General features: G+C 42.5%; 1 protein-coding gene across 1 annotated transcript in view; it reads right to left on the reverse strand.

Moving 5' to 3' along the window:
- SYNE1 (spectrin repeat containing nuclear envelope protein 1) overlaps window positions 1-27,736 on the reverse strand; it is a 994,076-nt gene that overhangs the window by 818,094 nt on the left and 148,246 nt on the right. The window contains exons 5-8 of the mRNA XM_033936910.1: window positions 24,492-24,584; window positions 21,308-21,486; window positions 15,573-15,769; window positions 160-269 (exon numbers count right to left, since the gene is read on the reverse strand). Of these exons, the coding sequence (XP_033792801.1) occupies window positions 160-269; window positions 15,573-15,769; window positions 21,308-21,486; window positions 24,492-24,584 (579 nt within the window). The remainder of the gene's footprint in view (window positions 1-159; window positions 270-15,572; window positions 15,770-21,307; window positions 21,487-24,491; window positions 24,585-27,736) is intronic.

Below are 27,736 nucleotides of genomic sequence, written 5' to 3' on the forward strand. Positions count from 1 at the left end.
GGGAAAAGGGGGAGGGGTGCGAATGGCGGGAAGGAGCAGGGGGGCGGAGAAGAGGGCGGGGTGATGCCCCCGGCACCACCCTCCCTCGTCACCTCACTGGATACTGGGAACGATGACAACATGCAGTCAATTGACAATCAAAGCATGGTGAAAGCTTACATCATCTTCGAGGCCTTCAGCTGCTGCGTTGTGAGGATCAGGGTAACGCTTCAGGAACTGGGCCACATAGGTCATGATAGACTTCTCATCTGGTTTGTCCACATCCACATCTGAAAAAAAAAGAACAAATTAGAACCATTATTTCCTTGTTATATCATCTACCATGCATCAGGGGAGATAAGGGCAAGACACAAACAGGGCAAAGGGATGACTCATCTTGTTTCCATTTCTTATTATGGACATGCTATCCTTTAGATCAGACTTAGCACCTGGATGTGAAGACTTTTGTGATTGTTTTTGTATGTTTGTGATTGTTACTGTATGTTTTATTTTTTTGTGCATGTTTATTGTAGACATAAGAACATAAGAAGTTGCCTCCACTGGGTCAGACCAGAGGTCCATCGCGCCCAGTGGTCCGCTCCCGCGGCGGCCCATCAGGTCTATGACCTGTGAAGTGGTTCCTGACCATTTCTATAACCTACCTCTGCTTCTATCTATACCCCTCAATCCCCTTATCCTTTAGGAACCTATTTAAACCTTCCTTGAACCCCTGTACTGTGCTCTGGCCTATCACAACCTCTGGAAGCACGTTCCATGTGTCCACCACCCTCTGGGTAAAAAAAAAACTTCCTAGCATTTGTTCTAAACCTGTCCCCTTTCAATTTCTCCGAGTGACCCCTAGTACTTGTGGTTCCCCACAGTCTGAAGAATCTGTCCCTGTCTACCTTCTCTATGCCCTTCAGGATTTTGAAGGTTTCTATCATGTCTCCTCTAAGTCTCCTCTTCTCTAGGGAGAACAGCCCCAGCATTTTCAACCTGTCAGCGTATGAAAAGTTTTCCATACCTTTTATCAGTTTAGTCACTCTTCTCTGGACCCCCTCAAATACTGCCATGTCCTTCTTGAGATATGACGACCAGTACTGGACACAGTACTCCAGGTGCGGGCGCACCATTGCACGATACAGCGGCATGATGACTTCCTTCGTCCTGGTTGTGATACCCTTTTTAATGATACCCAACATTCTGTTCGCTTTCTTTGAGGCTATCGCACACTGTGCCGATGCTTTCAATGTTGTGTCCACCATCACCCCCAGGTCTCTTTCAAGGTTGCTCACCCCTAGCAATGATCCCCCATTTTGAAGCTGAACATTGGGTTCTTTTTCCCTACATGCATGACCTTGCATTTCTCTATGTTAAAACTCATTTGCCACTTTCTTGCCCACTCTTCCAGTCTCGTTAGGTCCCTTTGTAGGTCTTCGCAGTCTTCCGTAGTTCTAACCCTGCCGCAGAGTTTGGTGTTATCAGCAAATTTAATAACCTCACATTTCGTCCCCGCCTCCAGGTCGTTAATAAATATATTGAACAGGAGCGGTCCCAGCACCATAGAAACATAGAAACATAGAAAATGACGGCAGAAAAGGGCTATAGCCCATCAAGTCTGCTCACTCTATTAACCCTCCCTAACTACCCTCCTAGAGATCATACTCAGGTGGCGATACCTTTACACTTCCCTCGTAGAGATCCGACGTGGGCATCCCACTTATTCTTGAAATCAGGCACGCTGTTGGCCATGATCCCTGTGGAACTCCGCTCGTGACCCATTGCCAGTCTGAGTAATGGCCCTTTACTTCAATCCTCTGTTTCCTGCCTGCCAGCCAGTGTTTGATCCATCGGTGGACATCCCCTTGTACCCCGTGGTTCCACAGCTTCTTGAGTAGTCATTTGTGAGGTACCTTGTTAAAGGATTTTTGGAAGTCAAGGTAAATAGTAACATAGTAACATAGTAGATGACGGCAGATAAAGACCCGAATGGTCCATCCAGTCTGCCCAACCTGATTCAATTAAAAAATTTTTATTATTATTATTTTTTTTATTATTTTTATTTTTTCTTCTTAGCTATTTCTGGGCAGGAATCCAAAGCTTTACCCTGTACTGTGCTTGGGTTCCATGATGTCTATAGATTCCCCTTTGTCCATCTGGCTGTTATTCCCTCAAAGAAGTACAGTAGGTTCGTGAGGCACGACCTTCCCTTGCAGAAGCCGTGCTGGCTCGCCTTCAGTTGTCCATTGTTTTCTATGTGTTCGCAGATTGTGTCCTTAACCAGTGCTTCCATCATCTTTCCCGGGACCGAGGTCAAGCTCACCGGCCTGTAGTTTCCCAGGTCACCCCTTGATCCCTTCTTAAAGATGGGCATGGCGTTTGCTATTTTCCAGTCCTCTGGGATCTCCCCAGTTTTTAAGGATAGGTTACATATTTGGCGAAGTGTTTCCGCTATTTCGTTTCTCAGTTCTTTTAGACTCCTTTTTAGAAAGCTGCGGTAGAGGTTTTTACCACAGGCCGGCGAGGTAAATGTTCTGATGCGCATACGAGCATCAGAGTATTTACCTTGCCGTGGCTTTGTAAAAGCCGAAGTTAGTTTTTAGGCAGGGTATCCATTTTAACAATAAATAAATAAATAATGTTCTTGATCACTCTCCCTTGATAAGATCTGAAATTCTAATTCATATTTTCCAAATTGCTCATTCAGTGTTGTTCCTTCTACAGTCTTTCTCAATGTTATCCTTCACAAGTTATTCCAATATTTCTTACAGCTTATATTTTTTCTCCATGTTGATTCCTGCTTAATAAACATTAAGGAAATTATTGTCATTCCTAACATCTACAGTATACATATCTGTTCTCATTCCATAACCCATCTGTATCCCATACACTGACAAAATGCACCTTGATAGTAAACCACTTGTATTGTAACCCACTTGCATCCCATGTACTGACAAAATATATCTTTACTATAACCCACTTGTATCCCATGTACTGACAAAATGAATCTTTAATGTAAACCACTTGCATCCCATGTACTGTCAAATGTATCTTTATTGTAAACCGCTTCGAACTTCACGGTATAGCGGTATATAAGAAATAAATTATTATTATTATTATTATGAACCAAATGCTTGATGCTGGATTGAGGTGGGGTGCTGGATCGAGGTGGGGGGGTGTGTGGATGGGGGGGTGTCGATCACAGCCTGATTGAGGTAGAGTGTGTTTATGTGTGTGTGGGGGGGGAAGTCTCCCCATACCACATGCACAAGATGCTGAATGCTGGTTCGAGGTGGGGGGGTGTGGATGTAGGAGGGTGGGTGGATTGCAGCTTGATTGAGGTGGAGTACTGATGGGTGTGTGTGGGGGGGATTGCTCCCCACATGCTAGATGCTGGATCAAGTTTGGATCAAGGTGAGGGGGGTAAGGTGGATGGGGGAATGGACTGCAGCCCGTTCAGGATGGAGTGCTGATGGGTGTGTGTGTGTGGTAATTGTTCCCCCCACACACACACACACACCACATGTACCATTGGATTGAGGTGGGATGCTGGATCGAGGTGGGGGGTGTAGATGAGGAGTGTGTGGATCATGGCCCGATAGAGGTGGAGTGCTGATGGGGGTGGGTGTGCACCACATGCTGGATTGGGTGGGGGCCAAGGACAGGAGCTGCACTGGAGGAACTCACTGAGTGCTTTGAAATAAGTTTTTGATATTCTGAAGGGCCATGCTGAACTGGTCCCGCAATGAAAGGAGCGCGCTGAAATGGCGACTCTTAAATGGTTATGATGAATCGTTCTAGACCCCACTGAAGAGCAGGAGTAAATGTCAGCACAGAAAACAGAGTAGGGTTAAATGGCCAGTGTTCTGAATGGAGAAGGGCAGATAGTGTGATTGACCAAGAGTCTGTTCTGGGACTGTGGGATACAGGCTGCCTTTAAGGGAAGGGGAGAGAGGAAGGGAAGGGAAGGGCAACACATATAGGGAAGAATTCCACCATCTGTTGGCTGCATTTTGCACTGTACAGGAGGACATGCATTTCTTTCTGGTTTCCTGGTGTTGCACAACATGCAGAGCCTGGTATCTCTGCTTTCAGTTTTTGTCTGCCTGTTCTTTGCGGTTCCCTGTTTTGTATCAGGTGAGTCATGTTCTGCATCTGCAGCTGAGATGAAGGATTCTGCACAGGAATCTGTAACAGTCCATCTTGTTTCAGTTTCCCAGCAGCGGGTATACTGGTGCTCTAATGCATTTCAGGAGCATAATTAAATGAAATGGCGGTTACAGGTATGGGTGGGGATGGAATGGATCTTAGCAGGGACAGACAGGAATGGGTTAGATTTCTGTGGTGTGCCTTGGCAATTTTTGTGCCTTTTAAGGACTCCTTTTACAAAGGTGTGCTAGGGCCTTAACGCGCGGAATAGCGTTAAATTCCCAAGCACACTAGCCACTACCGCCTCCTTTTTAGGAGATGGTAGATTTTCGGCTACTGTGCCCTATAGCACGTGGTAATTTTGCGCGTGTACTAAAAACCCTAGCGCGCCTTCGTAAAAGGAACCCTAAGTGTGCTGTGAGATGTAAAAGGTTTGAAGATTGCTGTGCTAGCCGATGGCCGGTTAGTGCTGAATATTAGCTATCTGGTTCAAGTTCATTAGTACAGTGGTGCCTCGCACAGCGAACGCCTCGCACAGCGAACGCTGCGCACAACGAACTTTATGTCTTGATTCGTACAACGGACTTCGTTTCACACAACGAAGTCCGGGGTTCCTGCGGGGTTGGATCGCAGCGGGGTTGGTCGAGCCGCGAGGGTAGTCTCCTTCTCCTTACCTGCCCTGTCGCAGCACACAGCCGAACGGAAATCTTCCCGATGTCAGCGCTGACGTCGGAGGGAGGGCTTAAGCAAAGCCCTCCCTTCCTCCGACGTCAGCGCTGACATCAGGAAGACTTCCGTTCGGCTGTGTGCGGCTGCGCCAGGGCAGGTAGGAAGAAGGCAATGGCGAACGAAAGAGGGGGGAGGGGGCGGTCCGCCCCGAAGAATGTGCACAGCTGGTCAGGTCCCCCGATCGACCGACAACAGGCCCGGCCGACAAACCTCCCTGCCCTGTAGCCGCGAATCTAAATTACCTCTTACAGCAGCTTCAATAATCCAGCTGCTGTAAGAAGGTAATTTAGATTCGCGGCTACAGGACAGGGAGATTTGTCCGACCGGGCCTGTTCTGTTGTCGGTCGGGTGCAAAAGCGCCACAAAGGTGGAGGCAGGGAGGGAGGAAAGGTGGAGTGGAGAAGAAAAGACGCTTAAGGGGGGAGAAGGCCGCTGAAAGCACATGTTGGAGCAGGGGATGAGAGGGAGGGAGAGAAGGGGAAATATTGGACAAGGGCAGAAGGGATGCTAAATCATAGGGTGACAGGCAGAGAGAACAACAGGAAAAAGAGTGGAAGCAATCTTGAACCCTGAGGGTGAGGGCAGAGAGAGGTGGTGAGATGATTGATCATGGGGAGAGGGACAAAAGGGAATAGAGATGGGATAGGAAGATAGTGGAAGTAAAAGGACAGGGAGATGTATGTTTTTAGATGTATCTAAATAAAAATAATAACAAAAAATTTATCTTTTTTATGTCATCTTAGCATATTTTATGCTGCAGAACGAATTATTTTTTTTTACATGTATTCCTATGGGAAAACGCGTTTCACATAACGAACGTTTCACATAACAAACTTGCTCCTGGAACCAATTAAGTTCGTTGTGTGAGGCACCACTGTATTTGATGAATCGCTTATTCGGCTATGTACAAAATTATTTTTTTAAAAAAGTAAAATTACAAAAAAGACAAACCAAATGACAAAATTCTTGAAGAAAAGATAAACTTGAATTGGGAGGAAAGGAGGGGAAAGTTACAACTCTTTTTAGAAGACATAGACAAAAAAAGGAAGAGAATAATGGGGAACGGGAAAGTTAAAAATCTGAGAATATTTAACAAATCTAAAATGTAAATGTTAAAAGCATCTTTAAAAAGATGAGATTTTAAGGATTTTTTTAAAGGAGATGAGATCTTTTTCATTTTTAATATATTGTGGTAATGAGTTCCACCATTGGGGGCCCATTACGGAGAGCATATCAGATCTTCTCGTGCCTACTATTTTCAGAGAGGGTATAGATAGGAGATTTTGGAAGGATGATCTGAGTGGTCGTATAGTGTTATGGGGTATTAACATTCTAGCTATAAACTGAGGTTCATTAAAGGTTATGGTTTTAAATATTAACAGCATGACCTTAAAGAAAATGCGATGACTGATAGGGAGCCAGTGGGAGTCGATCAATAATGGCGTAACGTGGTCATATTTCTTGGCATTGTGGATTAGTTTATCAGCTATCCACCTTTTAAAAAAACCCAGCTATTCAATGTTGGTCAGTGGAAATGGCCAGGTACTGAACATGCAGGATTAGAACTATTGGCATACTTCAAGAGCATCACCTGTTGCTGGCTGAATATCGGCCCCTATGTACTTTTATATCATAACCTCCTATAATAATCCCCAATAGTGCACAAACGCTCTCACAAAATTTACACTAACTCCGAGGCAAGCATAAATGTGTTTGTAGTCCAAGCATGTACACACATTTGATAAAGTACGTGCATACACTGTCACTCTGCCTCTGCTTTGCTGAAATGACATCCCTGAGACTGTCTGTAAACAGATCACCCAAAAATATGCATGCTCTTGTTGACGTGTATATTTGCATGCAGAGACAAACTCATGGGATTTTATCAAAACTGTTATTTTTTGCATGTAAAACTCTTTACATACAGAAAATGCTTTACAAAATTAAATTAGGTTGCTACTCTACAGATTTTCTAGGCCAAAATGAAACCAGACTTGGAATGCTTCCTATTTAGTCTCCCTCAGTGAACTGTTCCAAAGGATAGGAACTACTGCAGAAAGACTTCTGACAGCGGAAGGCTTTTGAATGAGGCAGTCCTGGATAGAACAAAGTCTTCTGCCAGGGAATATACATAATTAGATGATCACTGAGGTACTTTGGTCTTTTTCCATAACCAACATTATGGACTAGGGCAGCAATTTAAAATTAAATTGGCTTTACAGCATTTAATGCAATCTGAGGTGACTCAAAAACATGTTTGCTTATATTAAGAGATGCAATTTTTGAAATATAAAATACGTCCTTTCGTCTCCTGGACATAAACAATTGACAAATACTTGCATTTATCATTACAAATTAGAGCCCACCTGACTGCAATATCACATTCAATCAAAAGTGATAACACTGCTACAAGAGTCTACAAAGAAAAAAAGCAGAGATGGCAATTATCCCTCCAATTCTTAAGTTTGCCACCCAGCTGTGTGCTTACCTGAGATGTGCATGCAAATTAATTGGTTAACAAGCTCTTAACCATCAATAATTGGGTGAAAATGAGCAATTATTGATGTTAACATCCATTAAAATTTGCATGCATATTTAGCTGCATACTATTCTATAAGGCAGGTTGTCTAACTCTGACAGCGTATATCTCAAAAGGGGGCATGGCCACGTTAGGGTATGCATTTGAACAATTTGTGACTATTTTATGGTGTTTTAAAGGTATTGTTTCATTTGGTGGAAGGGTCATAAGAACATAAAAACATAAGAATTGCCACTGCTGGGTCGGACCCGGGGTCCATCATGCCCAGCAGTCCGCTCACGCGGTGGCCCTCTGGTCAAAGACCAGTGCTCTAACTGAGACTAGCCCTACCTGCATGCGTTCTGGCTCAGCAGGAGCTTGTCTAACTTTGTCTTGAATCCCTGGAGGGTGTTTACCCCTTGACAGACTCCGGCAGAGCATTCCAGTTTTCCACCACTCACTGGGTGAAGAAGAACTTCCTTATGTTTGTACGGAATCTATCCCCTTTCAATTTTAGAGGGTGCCCTCTCGTTCTCCCTACCTTGGAGAGGGTGAACAACCTGCCCTTATCTACTAAATCTGTTCCCTTCAGTACCTTGAATGTTTTGATCATGTCCCCTCTCAATCTCCTCTGTTCGAGGGAGAAGAGGCCCAGTTTCTCTAATCTTTCACTGTACGGCAACTCTTCCAGCCCCTTAACCATCTTAGTCGCTCTTCTCTGGACCCTTTCGAGTAGTGATGTGACCCCCGGGCAGGCCTTGTGGACGAAACACGGCTCGTACCCAGTCATTTCATCAAATAAAGACTTTTACATTGAACATCTGGTTTCCTCAAATATCCTTTCTGCTATCAGTGGACAGTGATCTTTGCTGCTTGTTTTTGCATTTTTCTGCAGAGATTTTTGTTCTTCTTGGTTTTGCTACCTAAAGTTTGGGCAGAGGAATCGGTGTCCACTTCTGAGCATCAGTTATAGAATTCCCCCTAGATAAATGACAGATGGTGAGAGTTTAAGAGCTCTGATTACTAAAATACTTTCTCTCTTTATTTACTCTTCTTCTTGCTTTAATGTTGTTTTAATGCAGGGGTGTAAAAGAAAGTGATCATGTTTTTTCACTTGCATTAAGACAGGGGTGTCAAAGTCCCTCTAGAGGGCCACAATCCATTCGGGTTTTCAGGATTTCCCCAATGAATATGCATGAGATCTATTAGCATACAATGAAAGCAGTGCATGCAAATAGATCTCATGCATATTCATTGGGGAAATCCTGAAAACCCAACTGGATTGCAGCCCTCGAGGAGGGACTTTGACACCCCTGTCTTAATGCAAGTGAAAAAACATGATCACTTTCTTTTACCAGAGCCAGCAATCTTCATCTACTCAGGACAAATAGGAGGAAAAAACTTCATTACATTACATTAGTGATTTTTATTCCGCCATTACCTTGCGGTTCAAGGCGGATTACACAAGAGGTTATCTGGACATTTCCAGGAGAGTTACAAAGTAGAGCAGGTTACTTCGGGGGGGAGATCTGGACATTGTTTCAGAGTCATTACAAGATAGATAATTTAGTTAGAAGGTTGTAGGATCTGGGGAAGATTGAAATGCTTCCTGTGGTGTTAGTTTGTCTTGATGGATTTCTTGCAGGTTTTTTTATTTCTCTTCTGAAAGTTTTGTAGTGTGGTGTCGTTGTTGTAGTGTGTGCAATTTTGGAGGCCACATTATCGCAAGGATGTGCTGAGACTGGAGTCGGTGCAGAGAATGGCCACCCGGATGGTCTCGGGACTCAAGGATCTTCCATATGAAGAACGGCTTGACAAATTACAGCTATACTCGCTCGAGGAGCGAAGAGAGAGGGGAGACATGATCGAGACGTTCAAGTATCTTACGGGCCGCATCGAGGTGGAGGAAGATATCTTCTTTTTCAAGGGTCCCACGACAACAAGAGGGCATCCGTGGAAAATCAGGGGCGGGAAACTACGAGGTGACACCAGGAAATTCTTTTTCACTGAAAGAGTGGTTGATCGCTGGAACAGTCTTCCACTACAGGTGATTGAGGCCAGCAGCGTGCCTGATTTTAAGGCCAAATGGGATAGACACGTGGGATCTATTCACAGAGAAAGGTAGGGGAGGGTCATTAGGGTGGGCAGACTAGATGGGCCGTGGCCCTTATCTGCCGTCTATTTCTATGTTTCTATGTTTCTATGATCAGTAGACTGGAGATGGTCTATTTTCGCTGCCTGCATGGCCAGTAGGCCATCATACATTTTTTTGTTTTTGATGCTTCTGACTGGGGGGGGGGGGGGGGGTGATTGATGGTGCCTGGGTTCTCCTTTGTGTAATTGTGGTAGTTCGGATAAGGCGGTTGTTCCAGTAGACTGGGCTGTCTCCACTCATGGCTTTGAATAGTAGACAGTAAAATCTGAATAGAATTCTTGCTTGTATTGGGAGCCAGTGTGAGTCGAGGTATGCGGCGGTGATGTGGTCGTATTTATTCAGTGAATTGATCAGTCTGAGAGCTGTGTTTTGTACTGTTTGTAGTTGTTTTATCATGACTGCAGGGCAGGGAAGATAGAATATTGCAGTAGTCTAGAAGTCCTAGGACTAGGGATTGGACCCTGAGCTGGATCCCTGTTTGCCGCTAGCTGTTAAACTTAGCCTGTAAACTTGAAAGGGAAAATCCTCATTGGTTAAAAGACCTCCAACCTCCTATCTGCTGATTCAAATTTCTCTTATTTTTAACTTTTCTTCTCAAAAATATCAGTCATTTGATTTAAACAATTTATCAACCAATTTTTCAAAAGTGCTTAGCTTGTACTGAAAATGTTGAATGTTCAATATAATCTACTGTCCACTGCCTTTGCCGGGTGAAAAAAAGTGATTTAACAAGCTCGGAACGTAAAATTTATTTCTTATTTCTTTTTAAATTCTTTATTCATTTTAAATACATCATCAAGTGTAACAAATTATATCAATATATCACAATATGTATCACTTGAAAATCTTACATAAATAATCATAAAATATAAAAATTATCCCCCCTCCCACCCAATCCCCACTAGTTTGTTTGATATTTGTTCAATGCCCTGACACAAGCAAAAGCGAAACGCGAGCGAGCCTTTGTCGGCAATGGACAGCAGATAGGAGGTTGGAGGTCTTTTAACCAATGAGGATTTTCCCTTTCAAGATTACAGGCTAAGTTTAACAGCTGACGGCAAATGGGGGTCTGAGATTTTCTTCCTCTTATTTGTCCTAAGCAGATGAAGATTGCTGGCTCTGGTAAAAAAAAAGTGATCATGTTTTTTTTTCACTTGCATTAAGACTACATTAAAGCATGAAGAAGAGTGAATAAGGAGAGAAAGTATTTTAGTAGAGTACATTTTTTTCTCTTGAAATGCCTTTATAGATTGGTGAGAGTTTAAGAGCTTCCTGGTATCTTGAAAAAAATAGTTCAAATTCAGGACTTCTTTTGCCATCGTACCGATGTGATATAAGTCCATTTTCGAGTGCAGCTTCCTTTACCAATCCAAGTTTTCCCCAGTGTATTGCAGTTTTACAAGTTTTGTTTCTTTGCTTAGAAATCTGTACTATAGATACCAAAGTGAACCAGAAGAGCAAATCAAAAAAATTAGGATTAGTCAAACGCCTCTCTCCACATGCTAAACTGCATCTCATCCTTACCAGTAGTCATCTAGAAATCCTTTCTTTGCGTTGTGATCATTTCTGTTACTTTACCATGGTGATGGAATTATAATATATTTGTAGCAAATGTGTCTGAACATAAGAATATAAATATTTCCATACCAGGTCAGAGAAAAGATCAAGCCCAGTTTCCAGCAGTGGCTAATCCAGGTTACAAATACCTGACAGGATGCCAATGCTACTTTGCCCCAGGGGTAATCCAATCCAATCCTTGTATACCGAATCATCCCAATGATGGGGCTCGATTCGGTTTATAAAAGAATTAACTAATAGGACAAGGAAAATGAATTATTAGAGCAAAGGCATCACCATTTATAATCCTTATTTATGTTGAAGAGTCAGTGGCTTCCCCCAGGTTTATGGACTTTTCCTCCAGAAATTCCTTTAAACCTTGTTTTAAACCTAGCTACTTTTATCATATCCTCTAATAAAAAGTTCCAGAGCTTAACTATGCATTGAGGGATAAATTCTATATATGTTGCCTAAAAAACTGGCTGCCAATCCAGGGCAAGCAGCAACATCCTGCATGGCTGTCTCAATAACAGACTATGGACTTTTCTTCCAGAAACTTGTCCAAACCTCCACAGTTAGGCAGTTTATAGAATCACAAGTAGCACTCATCTGCATGACTAACATTTAGGCATAGGCAATTATGCCAATGAAAACCAGGCCCAAATATTTGCGCCTACGTTATATGCAGGTCAAGCATATTCTATAACCGTGCACCTAGTTTTTAGAAACTACGACCTGCTCATATTCCTCCCTTGGTCACTTCTTTTTGCCTTCTCCATATTAGAATTTACACACACCATTTATAGAATATGCTTATCCCCCCTTTTCAAAATCATGCAAGAGGTTTTTAGTGCTGGCCAGCACGCTGAATGATATGCGCTGCTCTGATGCTCATAGGAACTCTATGAGTATTGGAGCCTCACAGAGAATTCAGCTGCCACTAAAAATCTCTTGTGAGGTTTTGTATAGGGGAGGGGGTGTTAGAGAGAGTTGTTAGATAATGACACGGGGACCGTTAACCATGGTAAACCGCGGGTGACTGCAGTAAATCCACAGGAATGGAGACATTTGCAACTGGTTTACCGCAGGAATGGGGACAAGACCTTTCACCGTCCTGCGGAATGGGGACAAGACCTTTTACCGCCCCGTGGGAGCGGTGAAAAGTCTTACTCCTGTGGTAAAAAAAATTGCACCCATGTCATACTCAGCATCTTTTCCCCAGCTCCTCTTGCGCCTATTTTACCTTTAGGAGCCAGCCATGCCACAATGAAGACAGAAGGAACCTAAAACCAAAGCCTGAGACCAATGTGATTTGAAGAATAAAATTACCAGACATCAAAAAGAAAAAAAAAAAAAAAATTATTTTATATTTTGTGATTAGAATATTTCAGATTTGAAATATGTATCCTGCTAAAGGTGGTATTAGACATAACTGGGGACCGCAAAGTCCAGGCTGTGCTTCTTTAGCTTCCAGCTGGCTTAGGCTCTCTCTCTGACCAGGGGGCAGTTGCCATAGTTGCACTCCCCTAACATTATTCTTGCCATGTGTGACTAAAGTATTTTGTTAGCTTGATTTTTCTATGTAGCATTCTGTAGTAATTTGGTTTGTTCAGTTTTCATAATAGTGAAGGGGATATTTGTGAAAGGGAGGGGAGGTGGGTTTTGTTGAACCTTGCTCTGTTTTATTTATGTTTATAAAATGACAATTGCCAGAGGAGAAGCTTCCACCCACACACATGGGACTGCAGGGTGGCACAGGCAGGCTTCGCCGGCATCAGTTTCTTTTCTAAAGCGCTGCAAAGGTAAGGGGGAGGGAGGGAGGGAGATAGATTTGGCCGGAGGGAGAGAAGTGATTGCGCGCCTTCCCTCCCTTAAGTTTCTTTATGCCGTGAAGGTAAGGGGAGGGAGGGAGATTCTCAGGCTGCTGAAGGGCGGTGAAGTGGCGAGAGGGAAGGGTGGATGCTGCGGGGATGGGGCGGTGAAGAGGACTGTGGTCTGGTGACGGGGCAGTGAGAGGGACAGATTTTTTCCCCGTGTCATTCTTTAAGAGTTGTGTGCATAAATTCTAATTAGTGTCAATAATTACTTCTTAATTGGCAATCATAAGCACTGATTTGCTTGTTAAATAATAAGTTGCACGTGCAAATCAGCAATGTGCACAGAGTTGAGCACGCAACTTTGGCCGCAGTATACAAAATCTGGTGTTGAGTGAAAAAAAATTATTTCTTCTTATTTGTTTTCAGTGTACTACTTTGTGACTTCATCTTGAAAAATTAAACAATTGATGTATGTTTATCCAGTCCACATCACGCAAGATTTTGTAGACCTCTGTAATATCCCTACTCAGCTGTCTTTTTTGCAAGCCGAACAGCCTAACCTCTTTAGCCTTTCCTCATATGAAAGACCTTCCATCCCAATAATCATTTTGGTCACCCCTATTCGTATCTTTTCTAATTCCACTGGAGATGCGGCAACCAGAACTACAAACAATACTCATCGCGGAGTGATGCAGAATTAGGATTTTATTTTTTTGTTTTATTCTCTGTTCCTTTCCTAAATCTTCCCAACTGATTCGCATTTCATTCCTTATCAATTTATGTTTGATGTATTTGATGAAAATCACTATGCCAGCTTAAAATACACCAGAGAAAAACTAGCACATGCTTCAATCTCATGCACTAATAGCTAAAATCCTACCCCTGAAACAAATGCTGTGCTCTAAATTAAAAGGGAAAAATCTGCTCAGAGCCAGTGTTGTTTGTTTCCTTCCCTGTGATGAAGATGTTCTTTAGTACCTGGCTCCAAAATACACGCTAGCATGGAGCATCAATGCTAGCAGCCCGGGCAATTTGAGCAGACGTTGGTTTGAGAGCTCCTCTTCCCACGGCAATTTTTTCCGAGTTAGATTGCTTAAACATTTTTCTTCGATGCCTAAAAGAAGGGGAAAACAGAGAGGTTTTCCTCCACCTTTATCTGGCTCTTCAACCCCACGACAGACTGCCATAACATCGTATGCAGTCCCAACCTACTCACCGGGCATATCTGCTGCTGTGATTGGGGTGGATCACAGCTTGGACGGCGAACCTTCGCTGAGCCCACGAGGACCGCACACGCCCCCAATGCCTGGCGAAACTTCGGGAGAGCGGTCGCAGTTGGAGGACATGCCGAACACATCGAGCATGACGCGTACTGCACCCGAGGCTGACCCGGATGTGATTACAGCGCTTCCGATTCTGGCATAGGAATCGTTGCAACATGGGAGCGTTAATCCTGAGGGAACCAGCGGTGGGGAGGGTGAGGGAGCCCGGAGTTTGCTCTCTGAAGACTCAGCCTATGGAAACCTGGCAGTCATCTCCCCCCTCAAGCCGCTGGAGAAACCACAGGCAGTGACCCTTGACTCTATATGGTCTGCAATTGAAAACCTGCACTCGGTTTGTACAAACTTTATTTCTGTTACTTTAAACACCTCTTCCAGGATAACCCTTTTGGAGACATCAGTTCAACAGCAGAAGATTGACTTCTCTAAATTAGAAAAACTAACAACTGAGAATAAAAATTTGCTGACTAAACAAATGACTGATAGAATGATGTTTCTGAGGAAGATAGAAAACTTGGAAAATCAGCAAAAAAATCTGAATCTTAGGATTCTTAATTTTCCTATAGCAAAATTTATGTCCTCTCAGGAACTCTTCAAGAACTTTATGATCACAGTTTTAAAAGTATCAGAATTGAATCTTCCTCCGATACAGAAAATTTATTATTTAAAGAATGCTCAAAAAGAAAAAGTTTTAGAAGGTGGAACTGAGCAATTAGATGTATCAGCAATATTGCAATCCTCTGAAATTGAATTACTGGGTCGGGCAACATTATTAGTTTCCCTTGTATTCTTACAAGATAAAGAAATGCTGTTGAAATTATACTTTAAGTTGAAACAAGTCACCTTTTTAGGTGAAAGGGTATATATATTTCCTGACATCTCGAAATGGACACAATCCAGGAGGAAAGAATTTTTGCAATATCGTCCTAAAGTTATTTCATTGGGGGCAATTTTTCAGTTAAGATTTCCTTGTAAATGTTTTATTACCTATCAAGGGAATAAATATATATTTTTTGAGCCTGCCCAATTAGGTTTTTTCTTAGAGAGTAAAGGGACTCCATTGCAGCCAGAATGAATCAAGCGATTTAGAGCGGAATTTAGTTTAATAGTAGGTTAATATCTAAGTACTGCTATTTCCTTTATGTTTTTGGTGTATCCCTTCTCTCCAGGGGGTTTTCCTTTATGTCTTGCCTTCCTCCCCATTTGAGGACTATAATAATGAGTATATTGCCTGTATATTGTTTTCAGTCTGTATTGACTTAATATGTGTATTTCAGTATTTCTCTGTACCATTTTCATTGGTTGTACAAAAATTATAAATATATAATAAAAAAAAAAATGCTAGCAGCCCCAAAACTGTTTCTAATAGTAATAACGCTGTAATGTACCTTCAGGCTCCAAAAGTCTTGGGATCCCCAATTCTACTTCTGCGATTGTAAAGGCCTCCTCAAGATTCTCCCGGTTAGATCTTCCTTTTACCTTCTCTATATCCACCAAATCAGGGCGAATGGCGTAGATAACAGAATGAAAGGCAACACCATTTCTCCAGCTCGGTCCAAAATCCTTTATTTCAATTCCAATTCTCCTTGAAATATATAAAAAATAACAGGGGTCAAACTATTATTGATTTCTGCATTGCAATGTAGCCTAGTCTCCAGTTTGCCTTATGAAAAGCTTTATCACATCCTCAGCTATATTAACTCATCGCGCAAGTCTTCTGTAATTGAGTTTCTATAGTCATATCACTGAACCACTGCAGATTACTGAGGCAATGTGGAGCACTTACCTGGGAACACTCTTTTCATTTTAAGCTAAAGGAACCCATGGTTAGCACACAATCATTCACAATCTAATCTATTCAGGATTTTTTAATCACCCTTATCCAGTACAGTTTCAAGGCGATTTACAAGGCAAGAGACCCATGCAGCATCACGGTGAAAAGGTTGCATCATGTCGTAGAGGAAGGACACACTGTTACAATAGGGGGGAAGTTACAAAATGTTTAAAAATGTTCACAAAAATCCACATTTTTCCAGTGGTCTATACTCAAGTTTCAAGTTTAATTAATTTTAATATACCGACCATCGACTTGCTCCAGGCCAGTTTACAATGCTAAAAATGAAAGGTTAAAATAAATTATAATAGGGGGAGGGAAAATGTGAACATTAAGTGGACAAATTACAGATACGAGCATGAACTTGAGGGTGAAGGGGGAGGGGAAAGTTAATAATTACATCAGTAAAAACAAATTTTAAAAAGGGGAGGGGGAGGATATAACATCAGGAAAGGGGATCGCCTCTTAAAAGCGGTTCATATTTATTTTGCTAGCTGTTGGAAGGAAATATTTAGATGCGTCTTGGAATAAGAACGTTTTTGGTTTAATCTTGAATTTTTCGAGTGAATTTTCGAGGCGGAGTTGGGGTGGCATTGCGTTCCATAACTTGGAGCTACAACAGAAAAGTAAGTTTTTCTAGAGTAGTAGAATTCTTTGATGGAAGATATGGTCAGTAAATTCTGATCAGCCGATCTAAGGGTCCGGAGAGGGCAAAAAAGGGATGATGAGTTTATCAAGAAAAGATGGGAGACACAACAGGAGTGGAGAAGTGGCTTAGTGAATAGTGATTCGAGCAGCTGCCTCAGCACCCTGAGGTAATGAGTTCATTTTCCACTGTAGCTCCTTGTGACTCTTGGCAAGTCACTTAACGCTTCATTATCCCAGGTACAAAATAAGTACTTGTCTAAAATATGTAAACCTCTGATTGTAAACAGCGAAGGTGACCTCTGTGCTCAACAAACTTATTGGTTAAAAGACTCGACACGTACGTGTTTCGGCCAAACCGGCCTGCATCAGGAGTCTTGATGACTGATGACTATAATTCAATAACCCGCTGATATCATATGGGGTTGAACACTCTTGGCACTATGAAGTTATGTATTATATGCACTATGTTGCTTTTGCACGCTCTAGGCGCAATATAATTGCAAATAAAAACCTGCTGGTGCGTCTGTTCACAAAGGAATAATGATCACAAACCACCTCTGATGTAACCACTCAGAAAAAGCAGTATATCAAGTCCCATCACCATACATATTTCATAACACTGGCATTCGCATCACTCCTTATATAAACATCACTAAATAAAGACACACAACACTTAGTAATGGCAAAGCATGGGGCACAGCTGAATTCATATAAAGATAACATTTTCATACAAAAATAATTCAGTGTAGCTTAACAACCATAAACCTTGGAGCTATTCGGTATCGAACTAGCTCAACTCACAAAACTCAAACCCCTTGATGCTAATCGGTGTCGAATTAGCTCAGCTCACCAAATTCATCACATTCCCGCAAACCCCACTTCCCCCAGCAAGACTCGCAGTGTCGCAGAATCATGCTGGCCATCCATGGAAGTTCCGCACATGAGCAGACTAAGCACATATAATACATAACTTCATAAGCCACACTGTTCCACAATTCACCCCATAACACATTTCCACAAAAGCTGCGACCAACCCATCCGCCACCCACCAAAACCCAACACCAAAAAACTGGGAGGGCGGGCAGGGTACAAATTTAACCCTGCCTACCCACCTCTTTCCACACTCCCACCCTTCCCAAAAATGATTTAACGCGCCAAAATCAGCCTTAATCCCACACAATTCCTCTACCAATCACCCTTCTCCCTTCCTAACAACCAAGCCTCCTGTCCTAGTACCCTGACAACCAATCCCTGCCACCCTCCAGCTCCCACTACCAACCCTCACCATCTAACCCCCCCCACCCCCAGCCCACTGTAACTACTGTATAAGGGTTCGCTCAGCCACTGTTATCAGCTTACAGCTAAACTGTAAGCTCCCAAACTGAAATAGCTTAAAATTCTGTTTAATTTTTAAAGCCAACGAACAAGTCAACTGTCGCAGATGTTATACAAAAAAAAAAAAAAAAGCTTATTAACGTTACTCTGACAATCACATAGTTTATTAGCAATGAAGGGTTAGCTGCCGTTAGACACCACAATGTATATACATAAAATGCAGGTGAGGTTTTGAGAGCAAATGAGACAACAGGAGGCTGCAAATCCATGAAGCATAACTGTACAACTGCTGTAGCACTACCGTGGGAACCTTAGTGATCCCAAAGAGAGTAGTTCACAATTATCCAGTAGGTAAAGCGATTTATGACTACGTTAAAAAGCAGCTGGCAAATGCCACATTGTTTATTAGCAATACTGTACTGGAGACGTATGTTAACTCAAATGCACGATACTGTGCCACTGAAGTTATATATAAAGCTGCTCCATATTCCGCTTACCATATATTTCTCCTCCTGCACAGTTAAGGTTTAATAGGGATTAGTAAAACCTTGGTTAGTGCAGTTGTGCTGCATTCGAATGATTTACAAATTCTATTACAGGGCATCTCCACTTAGGCATCCCGAAGCCATGCAGTAGGATCGAATTCCATAACGGAAACAAGACACCTAGATTCTGTTATAGGATACCAGCATGACCCGGTCTCAGCACATCTCATCTGAAGAGGTCAGCCCTGACTCCAGCCACTGAGATGCTAAAAGTGCCTAAATGAAGAACAAACAAAAATTCCTCAAGGGGAAGACCACTATGGGCTCCTTGTACTAAGATGCGCTAGCGTTTTTAGCGCACGCACAAAATTACCGCGTGCTAAACCGCGCGGTACGCTTCTAGAGTTACACCAGCTCCATGCCGGCGTTAAGGTCCAGCGCATGGGACAATTTAGCGCGCGTTATTCCGCGCGTTAAGGCCCTAAAGCACCTTAGTAAAAGGAGCCCTATGTTCTACTAAGAACAGGAGAAACCTACAGAGAACAGTGGAACTGATGATCTGGATACAAAGTGCTTTATGAAAGTTCACAAATGTCTATGTCGCTGGACCCTACGTGGTCTGCGTTTCTGCCACTGAGGCCTTCCTCAGGGTCCTAAACACAGAAAAGGACAATAAAATCAATCATGGGAAACTAGACAAGTTTGTTTACTGCTTTTTTGTGGCTTTGGCATTCAGAGCTGTAGATACTGGAGAATTAAGTGATTTGCCCAGGGTCACAAGAAGCCAGCACAGGGATTTGATCTCACAACCTCTGGGTACAGAGGCAGCAGCTCTACCAGCGAGCCACACCTTCCACCTTTTTAAAGGCCCATTGTGTACGGAATGTAGAACTCAGAATTGATATGACTAGGTTGGGACGTGCACAATTCCAGTACAATTTCAGAGAAAGGATCTGCCCTTATAGAGACTTTTCTAAAATACATGCAGAAACACAGATGTATCTATTACCTAGATACCTCAATCACCATTTCACTCTGAACCACACCAACAAGAAATCCCGCAGAATACAGCTGTTTGTCTTCCCATCCCTAAAATTATGTCATTTCAAAAGATTTCTCGACAAAACCTTTGCTTACCAGGCAGCCAAGCTGAACCCTTGGCTTGCCCAAATGATACTCGAGGCCCCCTCTTACCTTAGCTTCAGAAAACTTCTCAAAACGCACCTTTTCCGTAAACAGGCCTTTTAATCCCCCTTGCCCCCTATTTTCTCCCCTTTCCCTCTCTACCCCGCCCCTTCGGCTGTCCCTCTCTCCCTCTCGCTATATCATATCTTACAACCCGTCCTCCTGTATTATCGTTACCTCGACCTAATCTCTTCAAAGAGTTCCCCCCCCCCCACTTCATTGCCTGTATCTTTGTCAAAATTTTGTAAATCCGTGTGTTATCATGGACCTTAATTAATGGATGTAAACCGCCTAGAACTTTACGGGTATGGCGGTATACAAGAATAAAATTATTATTATTATTATTATTTGTATGAGTATGCAGTGGGAGCAAGCCATTTCACAAAGAAAGCACATAGAAAAAACTGAATGGTTTTGCTGAAACCTGTAGGTAAGAGATTCTATGCCAGCATAACAAACCAGTTCCATTCTTGCCACTCTTACAGAGTAAGTACTAAATTAATTCAATTGATTTCAAATCACCTGACACTCAAGAAAAGAGCAGAATGTGAGCAGTCAACACCGCCATAAGAACATATGTGTCCAAAACTCTAACAAGTCAATGTGCAAACAGTATAGTTGGCATTTCTTCTAAACTCTGGCCACGACATTTAAAAATACATTACATTACATGGTACTTATTAACCGCGTTACCAAAAAGTTCTATGCAGTTTACCAAAAGATTATTCATGATAAACATGATCCATGAAATAGAATGAATTAAGTAGTCAAATATTTAGTGAGAAAAGGTTTTCAGCTGTTTTCTGAAATGTTTATAAGAATCAGCTGTGAGCAGCAATGAGTGAAATTCTTTTTCATGAGAGGCTGCCTGAGATGCTAAAAAGCGATTAAGGAATTTCTTACTTTTACAACACTTTACAGAAGGAAAATCAAACAAGGCATGAGCTTTTCTATTATATTTATATGCAGCTAAGGAGAATCTATCAACCAGATAGATAGATAGATAGGAGCTAAGCCGTGTAGAACTTTATAGCAGAAACAGCCCTACTTAAACAATACCCGGGCCTCCACAGGCAGCCAATGGAGTTTGCAATAAAACAACGTAACATGATCGTATTTCTTCAATCCATAGATCAATCTGACTGCCAAATATTAAGGGCTCTTTTTTACTAAGCTGCAATAGCGTTTTTAGCACGTGCAGAATTGCCGCCTGTGCTAAACCCACACTACACGGCTAGATCTAACACCAGCTCAATGCTGGCATTAGCGTCTAGCGTGCGCTAAAACCGCTATCGTAGCTTAGTAAAAGAAGCCCTAAGTGCTCAGTGATATCCAGATATCAAAGCTGAATATTTGGGTATACCTCCATTATCCGGATAATAGCGCTATTTAACTCTATTATCTGGACAATAGTCTACAGTTTTTCTCCTGGTCCAAGGTCATCTGAATAATTATGTAGATAATGGAGATGAATATTACCAGTCTCCAGATAACTCTCAACTCTGCAAAGGCTTTGCCCACCCCCACCCCCCCCAACCTGTCATTATCTGGCATTATCTGGATAATGGATCCAAAAATTTTAGCTCTGTTATCCTTCCTTCAAAACGGGTTCAAAATGAAACTATGGGCTACTTACTTTGCCGCTGTAAACTGCACCCATTTCAGTAATGCTTTCTTAGCACTTCCTTGGATTTTGATTATCACTTTTCGTTTATTTGGAGGACTCGTAGCCTCAGAGCTGAGCAAGCTATCCATGGAAGATGTGCTGCTGGACATGGACTGCAGCTGTGGCAAGTTGCTGGTCAATTCTTCAATCTAGGATAAAAGGAAACACGCCCTCAGCGAACGAATGAAATCTTTACCAGGTTCAATGGCTGAGAGTAGGTCATGATCTCCCATATTCTATTTCCCTGCTATAGCTATTCAAATACCTGCTTATCTGTTCGACCTAGCAACAGGGAATGGATTTACTCTTTGGATTCCTGCCAGGAACATGCGAACCAGCTTGACCGTCGTTGGTTGCTGGATTTAATGAGCTTTTGTCCTGATCCTCTCTGGTACATTTTAGCTTATCGATTTTTGCATCATTTCTCAATACCAGACACCTTGCCAATGTCCACTTTTATCCATTCCCTACATTTACAAATGCATCCACCTTTCTTAATTATGTTCTGACTAGTACCAGAATAAATTCCTAAGAATTAATTTTTCAAGCATTAATCTCCCTTGACTGCTAAAGCTGAAAAGCTTCTACTTTTGTTCTGGATGTATTTTGTCTGGATATATTTTGTCATGGGATATATTTATGGCTGACTCTCATGGCTTGGACACAGTGCCAATGCTCAACACACAAATTTAGATTTTTAGTCTGATGGGTGATGCACTCCTGATCTAGCTAGGGAGCCATGTTGTTTTACTGTCACTGTGATTACCCTTGCTAATCCAAAAGAAGCAGCTCAATGCTGGCATTAAAGTCTTGGGCGCTAAGCAATTCCGCGCGTGCTTTTCCGCACGTTAATGCCCTAACACAGCTTAGTAAAAGGAGCCCTTAGTGCATGTAGGAATTAGGATTTTTTTTTATCTTAAGAAATTGCTAAGAAATCTGAATATTTGTTACTTTTCATTTCAACGACATGAAATGAAATGAAAAGTGTCAAGAAAAGAGTGGAATAACTTGTAAGTTTTGTGGCTCCACATCATTCTCTTTCTTAAGAACATAAGAACAGCCTTACTGGGTCAGACCAATGGTCCATCAAGCCCAGTAGCCCGTTCTCACGGTGGCCAATCCAGGTCCCTAGTACCTGGCTAAAACCCAAGGTGTAGCAATATTCTATGCTACCAATACAGGGCAAGCAGTGGCTTCCCCCACGTCCCTCTCTCAATAACAGACTATGGATTTTTCCTCCAGGAACTTGTCCAAACCTTTCTTAAAACCAGCTACGCTATCTGCTCTTACCACAACCTCTGGCAATGCTTAAGTACCTGAATAAATTAATGTAAACCGTTCTGAGCTCTCTTGGGAGAACGGTATAGAAAATTGAATTAATAAATAAAAATGCATTCCAGAGCTTATTCTCTGAGTGAAAAAAAATTTCCTCCTATTGGTTTTAAAATTATTTCATGGAGTGTCTTGCTGCACTTGTTCTTTCCCCAACCTATTGTTTTATCCCTCATTGTCTTCTTTTCTCAAAACATTTCAGTTCTACCACCTCTCCCCTCGTCTCAGGTTCATCTATTAGAACATAAGAACATAAGAAGTTGCCTCCACTGGGTCAGACCAAGGTCCATCTCGCCCAGCGGTCCGCTCCCGCGGCGGCCCATCAGGTCTGCGACCTGTGAAGTGGTTTCTGACCACTTTTATAACCTACCTCAAGTTCTATCTGTACCCCTCTATCCCTTTATCCTCCAGGAACCTATCCAAACCCTTCTTGAACCCCTGTACAGAGTTCTGGCCTATCACTTCCTCCGGAAGCGCGTTCCATGTGTCTACCACCCTCTGCGTAAAAAAGAATTTTCTAGCATTTGTTCTAAACCTGTCCCCTTTCAATTTCTCCGAGTGACCCCTAGTGATTGTGGCTCCCCTCAGTTTGAAGAATCTGTCCTTATTTACGTACTCTCTCTATGCCCTTAAGGATTTTGAAGGTTTCTATCATGTCCCCTCTAAGTCTCCTCTTCTCCAGGGAGAACAGCCCCAGCATTTTTAACCTGTCAGCGTATGAAAAATTTTCCATACCTTTTATCAGCTTAGTCGCCCTCCAAACTATTGTCCAAGTTTGTCCTTTTTGTATTTTAAACATTCTTGTTTCCCCCTGTTTTATTATGTACACCGCTTAGAAGTTTTTATAAGCATTTGTATCAAATTTTAAGTAAACTTGATTTTTCAGATATTTCTCTTATGAATAACAGTTTAGAACATGTGTTTCATTTTTGGATTCCATATGATGTCACACATTTATCCAAATGGGTAAGAAATATATTTTAAGGCACAATATGTTTTATGTGATAAGTTGTTTTTACCTTATGGTTTAAGTTTATTTTAATAAATATGTAGTATATGAATGTTGTGTTATAGATGTTTTTATAATTTACTTCTCTTGTACGTAATATTACTTTTCTTATATGTAATATGTTTCAGTTTGTAACGTGAAACATGTTTGTTATTTTATATTTTTTTAGACTCCTGATGGAAAGCGATTTAGCCGAATGTTCAATAAAGCTCTGTTTGGACTTTGGTTCGTATCAGCTTCACTGTAGGCTCCTTTTACTAAGGTGCGCAAGCGTTTTTAGCGCACGCAGCAGATTAGCGCACGCTAACCCCCGCGCTACACGGCTAGAACTAATGCCAGCTCAATGCTGGCGATAGTGTCTAGCGCGCACGCAATATTGTAGCGTGCGCTAGTCCGCGCATTAATGCCCTAACGCAGCTTAGTAAAAGGAGCCCTGTGTGTTTTAATGCTACACAAGAATACATTACAAGCGACTGAGAAGAAGATTCAGAGATGGCTTAAAAGCTCGCGTGTAAGAAAGGGTCTGGGTCTGGGTCAGTGAAACAGCTTCCAACTCAGGCATGCAGATTCTAAAACAAAATCAGATTACACACTGGAACAGAAATTCTGGCCTCTCTACTCCAACAAATCTCTATTGGAATATGCATAACTTTATCCACCCTTTGGGTCTGTATAAATATTTTGACTGCTCCAGTAAAATTAGGATTGCTAAGAAGTTAAAGCAAAATAGAAATATTTTGCAACATTCAGTAATATACTATAATTCCAAATACAAAATGATATGTCAGAGGAATGGAGAAATTTTTTTTTTACCTGAAAATATAAAATTATAGTCCAAATCAAGCCAAGTACAATAGAGGGCCTCCCATCAGCAATATCAGTTGAGTTAATGTTCACCAGCTTAATCTGTTTAGAAAAGTATAAAATCCAAACATTAAAACTGATATGGTACAAATTAGCTTCTTATATGTACTATAAATTCATAAAAGAAACCAAAAAACACTGTGGAGTGATGATGTTCCTGAAATGGACTTTATTGAAAATTTCAAAGTTCCAAAAGAATCCACATAAAAGTAAAGTAATCCACATAAAAACCTAAAGGCCTTGTTCACTGAAAGCGTAGGACCCCCTATAGATTCATACATCAGAGTTTAGAAATGTATACAAACATTTTATATAACTTGATGGAAAATAATGCACTATTTAGAACAAGTAGCATTGTCTCACAGAATACTTTCACTGAGTTTTGGTTATAGGAATGTTCATGAATTAAAACAGTTTACAAGGTGCTTATCAGTCCAGCTTATTATTCCTTAAATTAAGATCCGAAAAAATATTTCATTCCCTGAAATTGTTCTCACTAAGAAATGTGACTTCATTGTGGAGCAGCCTCATGCGGAGGTGTTGAATATGAAGATGGTGTCTGATGTCAAGAAAGCAAGGCATAAAGCACAAAGAATATCTGAAGGAAAAGAAGAGAATGTCGAGTAGGTTACATAGAAACATAGAACATGATGGCAGAAAAGGGCCACGGCCCATCTAGTCTGCCCACACTAATGGCTCCATGGCACACGGCCCATCTAGTCTGCCCCTAACTACCTCCATGAAGAGATCCAACATGCCAATCCCATATTTTCTTAAAATCTGGCACGCTGCTGGCCTCAATTACCTGTTGTGGAAGATTATTCCAGCGATCAACCACCCTTTCGGTGAAGAAATATTTTCTGGTGTCGCCATAAAATTTCCCACCCCTGATTTTCAACAGATGCCCTCTTGTTGCCATGGGTCCTTTAAGGAAAAAGAGATCCTCTTTCACCTCGATACGGCCTGTGATATATTTGAACATCTCGATCATGTCTCCCCTCTCTCTGCGTTCCTCAAGTGAGTACAGCTGCAACATACCCAGTCGTTCCTCATACAGGAGATCCTTGAGACCTGAGACCATCCTGGTGGCCATTCGCTGAACCGACTCAACTCTCCGCACATCTTGAGGTTGTAGGGTCGTTATCCTTTTAAGCACATGGCAACATTTTCCGGGCAGTTATTTGATTTGGCAAGACTTCAGTGAGTATTACAGTACCCATTCCTTCAAAATAGAGATCACTAGAACTACAGAATCCAAGGTATCAGTCAGAGCCATTCATTGGGTTGGCTGACGGCTTTCTACAGCTTACATTTTATATATCCATCTGGAAAATGCTACCCAAGATGCTACAACATACTAATATACTCTAATGTCTCACATATAGTCTTCCAATTGATTGTAATACATTCCAGTGGGTCTAGATCAGGGTCCCACAAATTTTCTTTTTGCTTCGGCAACGGTTTTCTGGGGTCTCCACCCTCACACCCTCACACCCACGACTCCATCCCATCTCGCTCTGCCCCCTGCCTCACTCAACCCCCTGCCTCGCATGATCCTCGTCTCATTTTCCCTGAGCTGAGGGCCGTATCTGGAGGGCCTTCAAGCATGCGCGGACATTGGCACAATGACATCGCACGCATGACGTTATCATGTCGATGTCCGCGAATGCTCGGAGGCCTTCCAGACACGGCCCCCAAGCTCAGGGAAAATGAGAGGAGGTTCATGTGGGGGTAGAGAGGAGGAGAGGTGCCGTCGGTATATGTCATGTGTCCTTCAGTCCCTGGCGGCACATCCGGAATCTCACGGCAGCACACAGTTTACGAGTCACTAGTCTAGATGGTCAGACATTCTTTCATTTGCCTTATAGAGAAGGTTACACAGCTTGGCAATGGCTTAGGAAGCGATTGCATCATGTGATAAAGATTTGGTTACTAGAGAACTGAAGGAGTATAGTGCAGTTTGATATTGCCAGCAATGGATATGAGACTACAATATCAACCCAACTTCCAAGCAAGTACGTCTGTTGGTCACAGACCATTCTTTGCTTAAAGTACTCTCACAAGAGACCATGGAAGGATCGAAGAGTTTCTTAAGGCAATGATTCTCCTGTGATAGGTGAAGGAAGACTTTCATATGGCACTTGTGTGCAACAATTTCCTGTACATTTATGTTCAGTAGGAATGATGTCTATTTCTCATACATAGCTATAAACTATTATTAAATACTTTACAGTTGGCTTTAGATTAACGGTGCACAAAATCAGTCACAGATTTAGTATAAAGGGGGATAGTTTACCATTTTCCATTTGAATACAGTGGTACCTCGGTTTGCGAGTAACCCGGTTTGCGAGTGTTTTGCAAGACGAGCAAAACACTCAGCAAACTTTTGACTCGCAAACCGAGCACTGCCCCGATCAATGAGCACTTACAGTCCAGGAAGCGCCGCTTCAGGGGATTCCTCTTCCGTCTTCCGGCCAGCCTTCTACATCGGGTGCCTTCCGCAGGTTGGAGGACCTCTGTCTGGGCCTGCGCGGCCGGGTGTTGTCCCGCCTGCGCGTTGCGTGTGACGCGCACAGCGTCAATCATCGGCATTGTGCGTGTCGTGCACGGTGTGCGGGTGGGGCGGCGCTCAGCTGTGTGGGCTCGGGTGGGGGCTCTCCAGCATGCGGGGGGCATCCGACGTGGAGGGCTGGCCGGCGGATGGAGGAGGTATCCCTCTGAAGCGGCACTGCGGGGTTCCCTGGCGGCTGGCATCCCCCCGAAGCGGCACTGTGGGGTTCTCCGGCGGCTGGCATCCCCCCCTGAAGCGGCAATGTGGGGTTCTTCTTCAGATGACCGAAGGAGGAGGCAGACGGAGGAGATGGCGCTGCAGCACCCGGCTCCCGACAGGTATAGACCCCGGGTTCTAGAACGAATCGTTACTGTTGCCACTATTTTCTATGGGGAACTTTGTTTTGATAAACGAGCATTTTGGATTACGAGCATGCTCCTGGAACGGATCATGCTCGTAATCCAAGGTACCACTGTATAAAGGCCTCAGAAGAACAGGACCCAATCCTATGGCAGGTTTAAAGGACTCAGAAACTATCTTCCTCTTTTATAAAGGTGCGCTAAGCTTTTTAACGCACACTAAATATTAGCACGTGCTAAATACACATTAAACGCTAATGTGTGCATGTTGTCCTATGGATGCA

Source organism: Geotrypetes seraphini, chromosome 3, assembly GCF_902459505.1.
Source record: "Geotrypetes seraphini chromosome 3, aGeoSer1.1, whole genome shotgun sequence".
Classification (NCBI taxonomy): domain Eukaryota; kingdom Metazoa; phylum Chordata; class Amphibia; order Gymnophiona; family Dermophiidae; genus Geotrypetes; species Geotrypetes seraphini.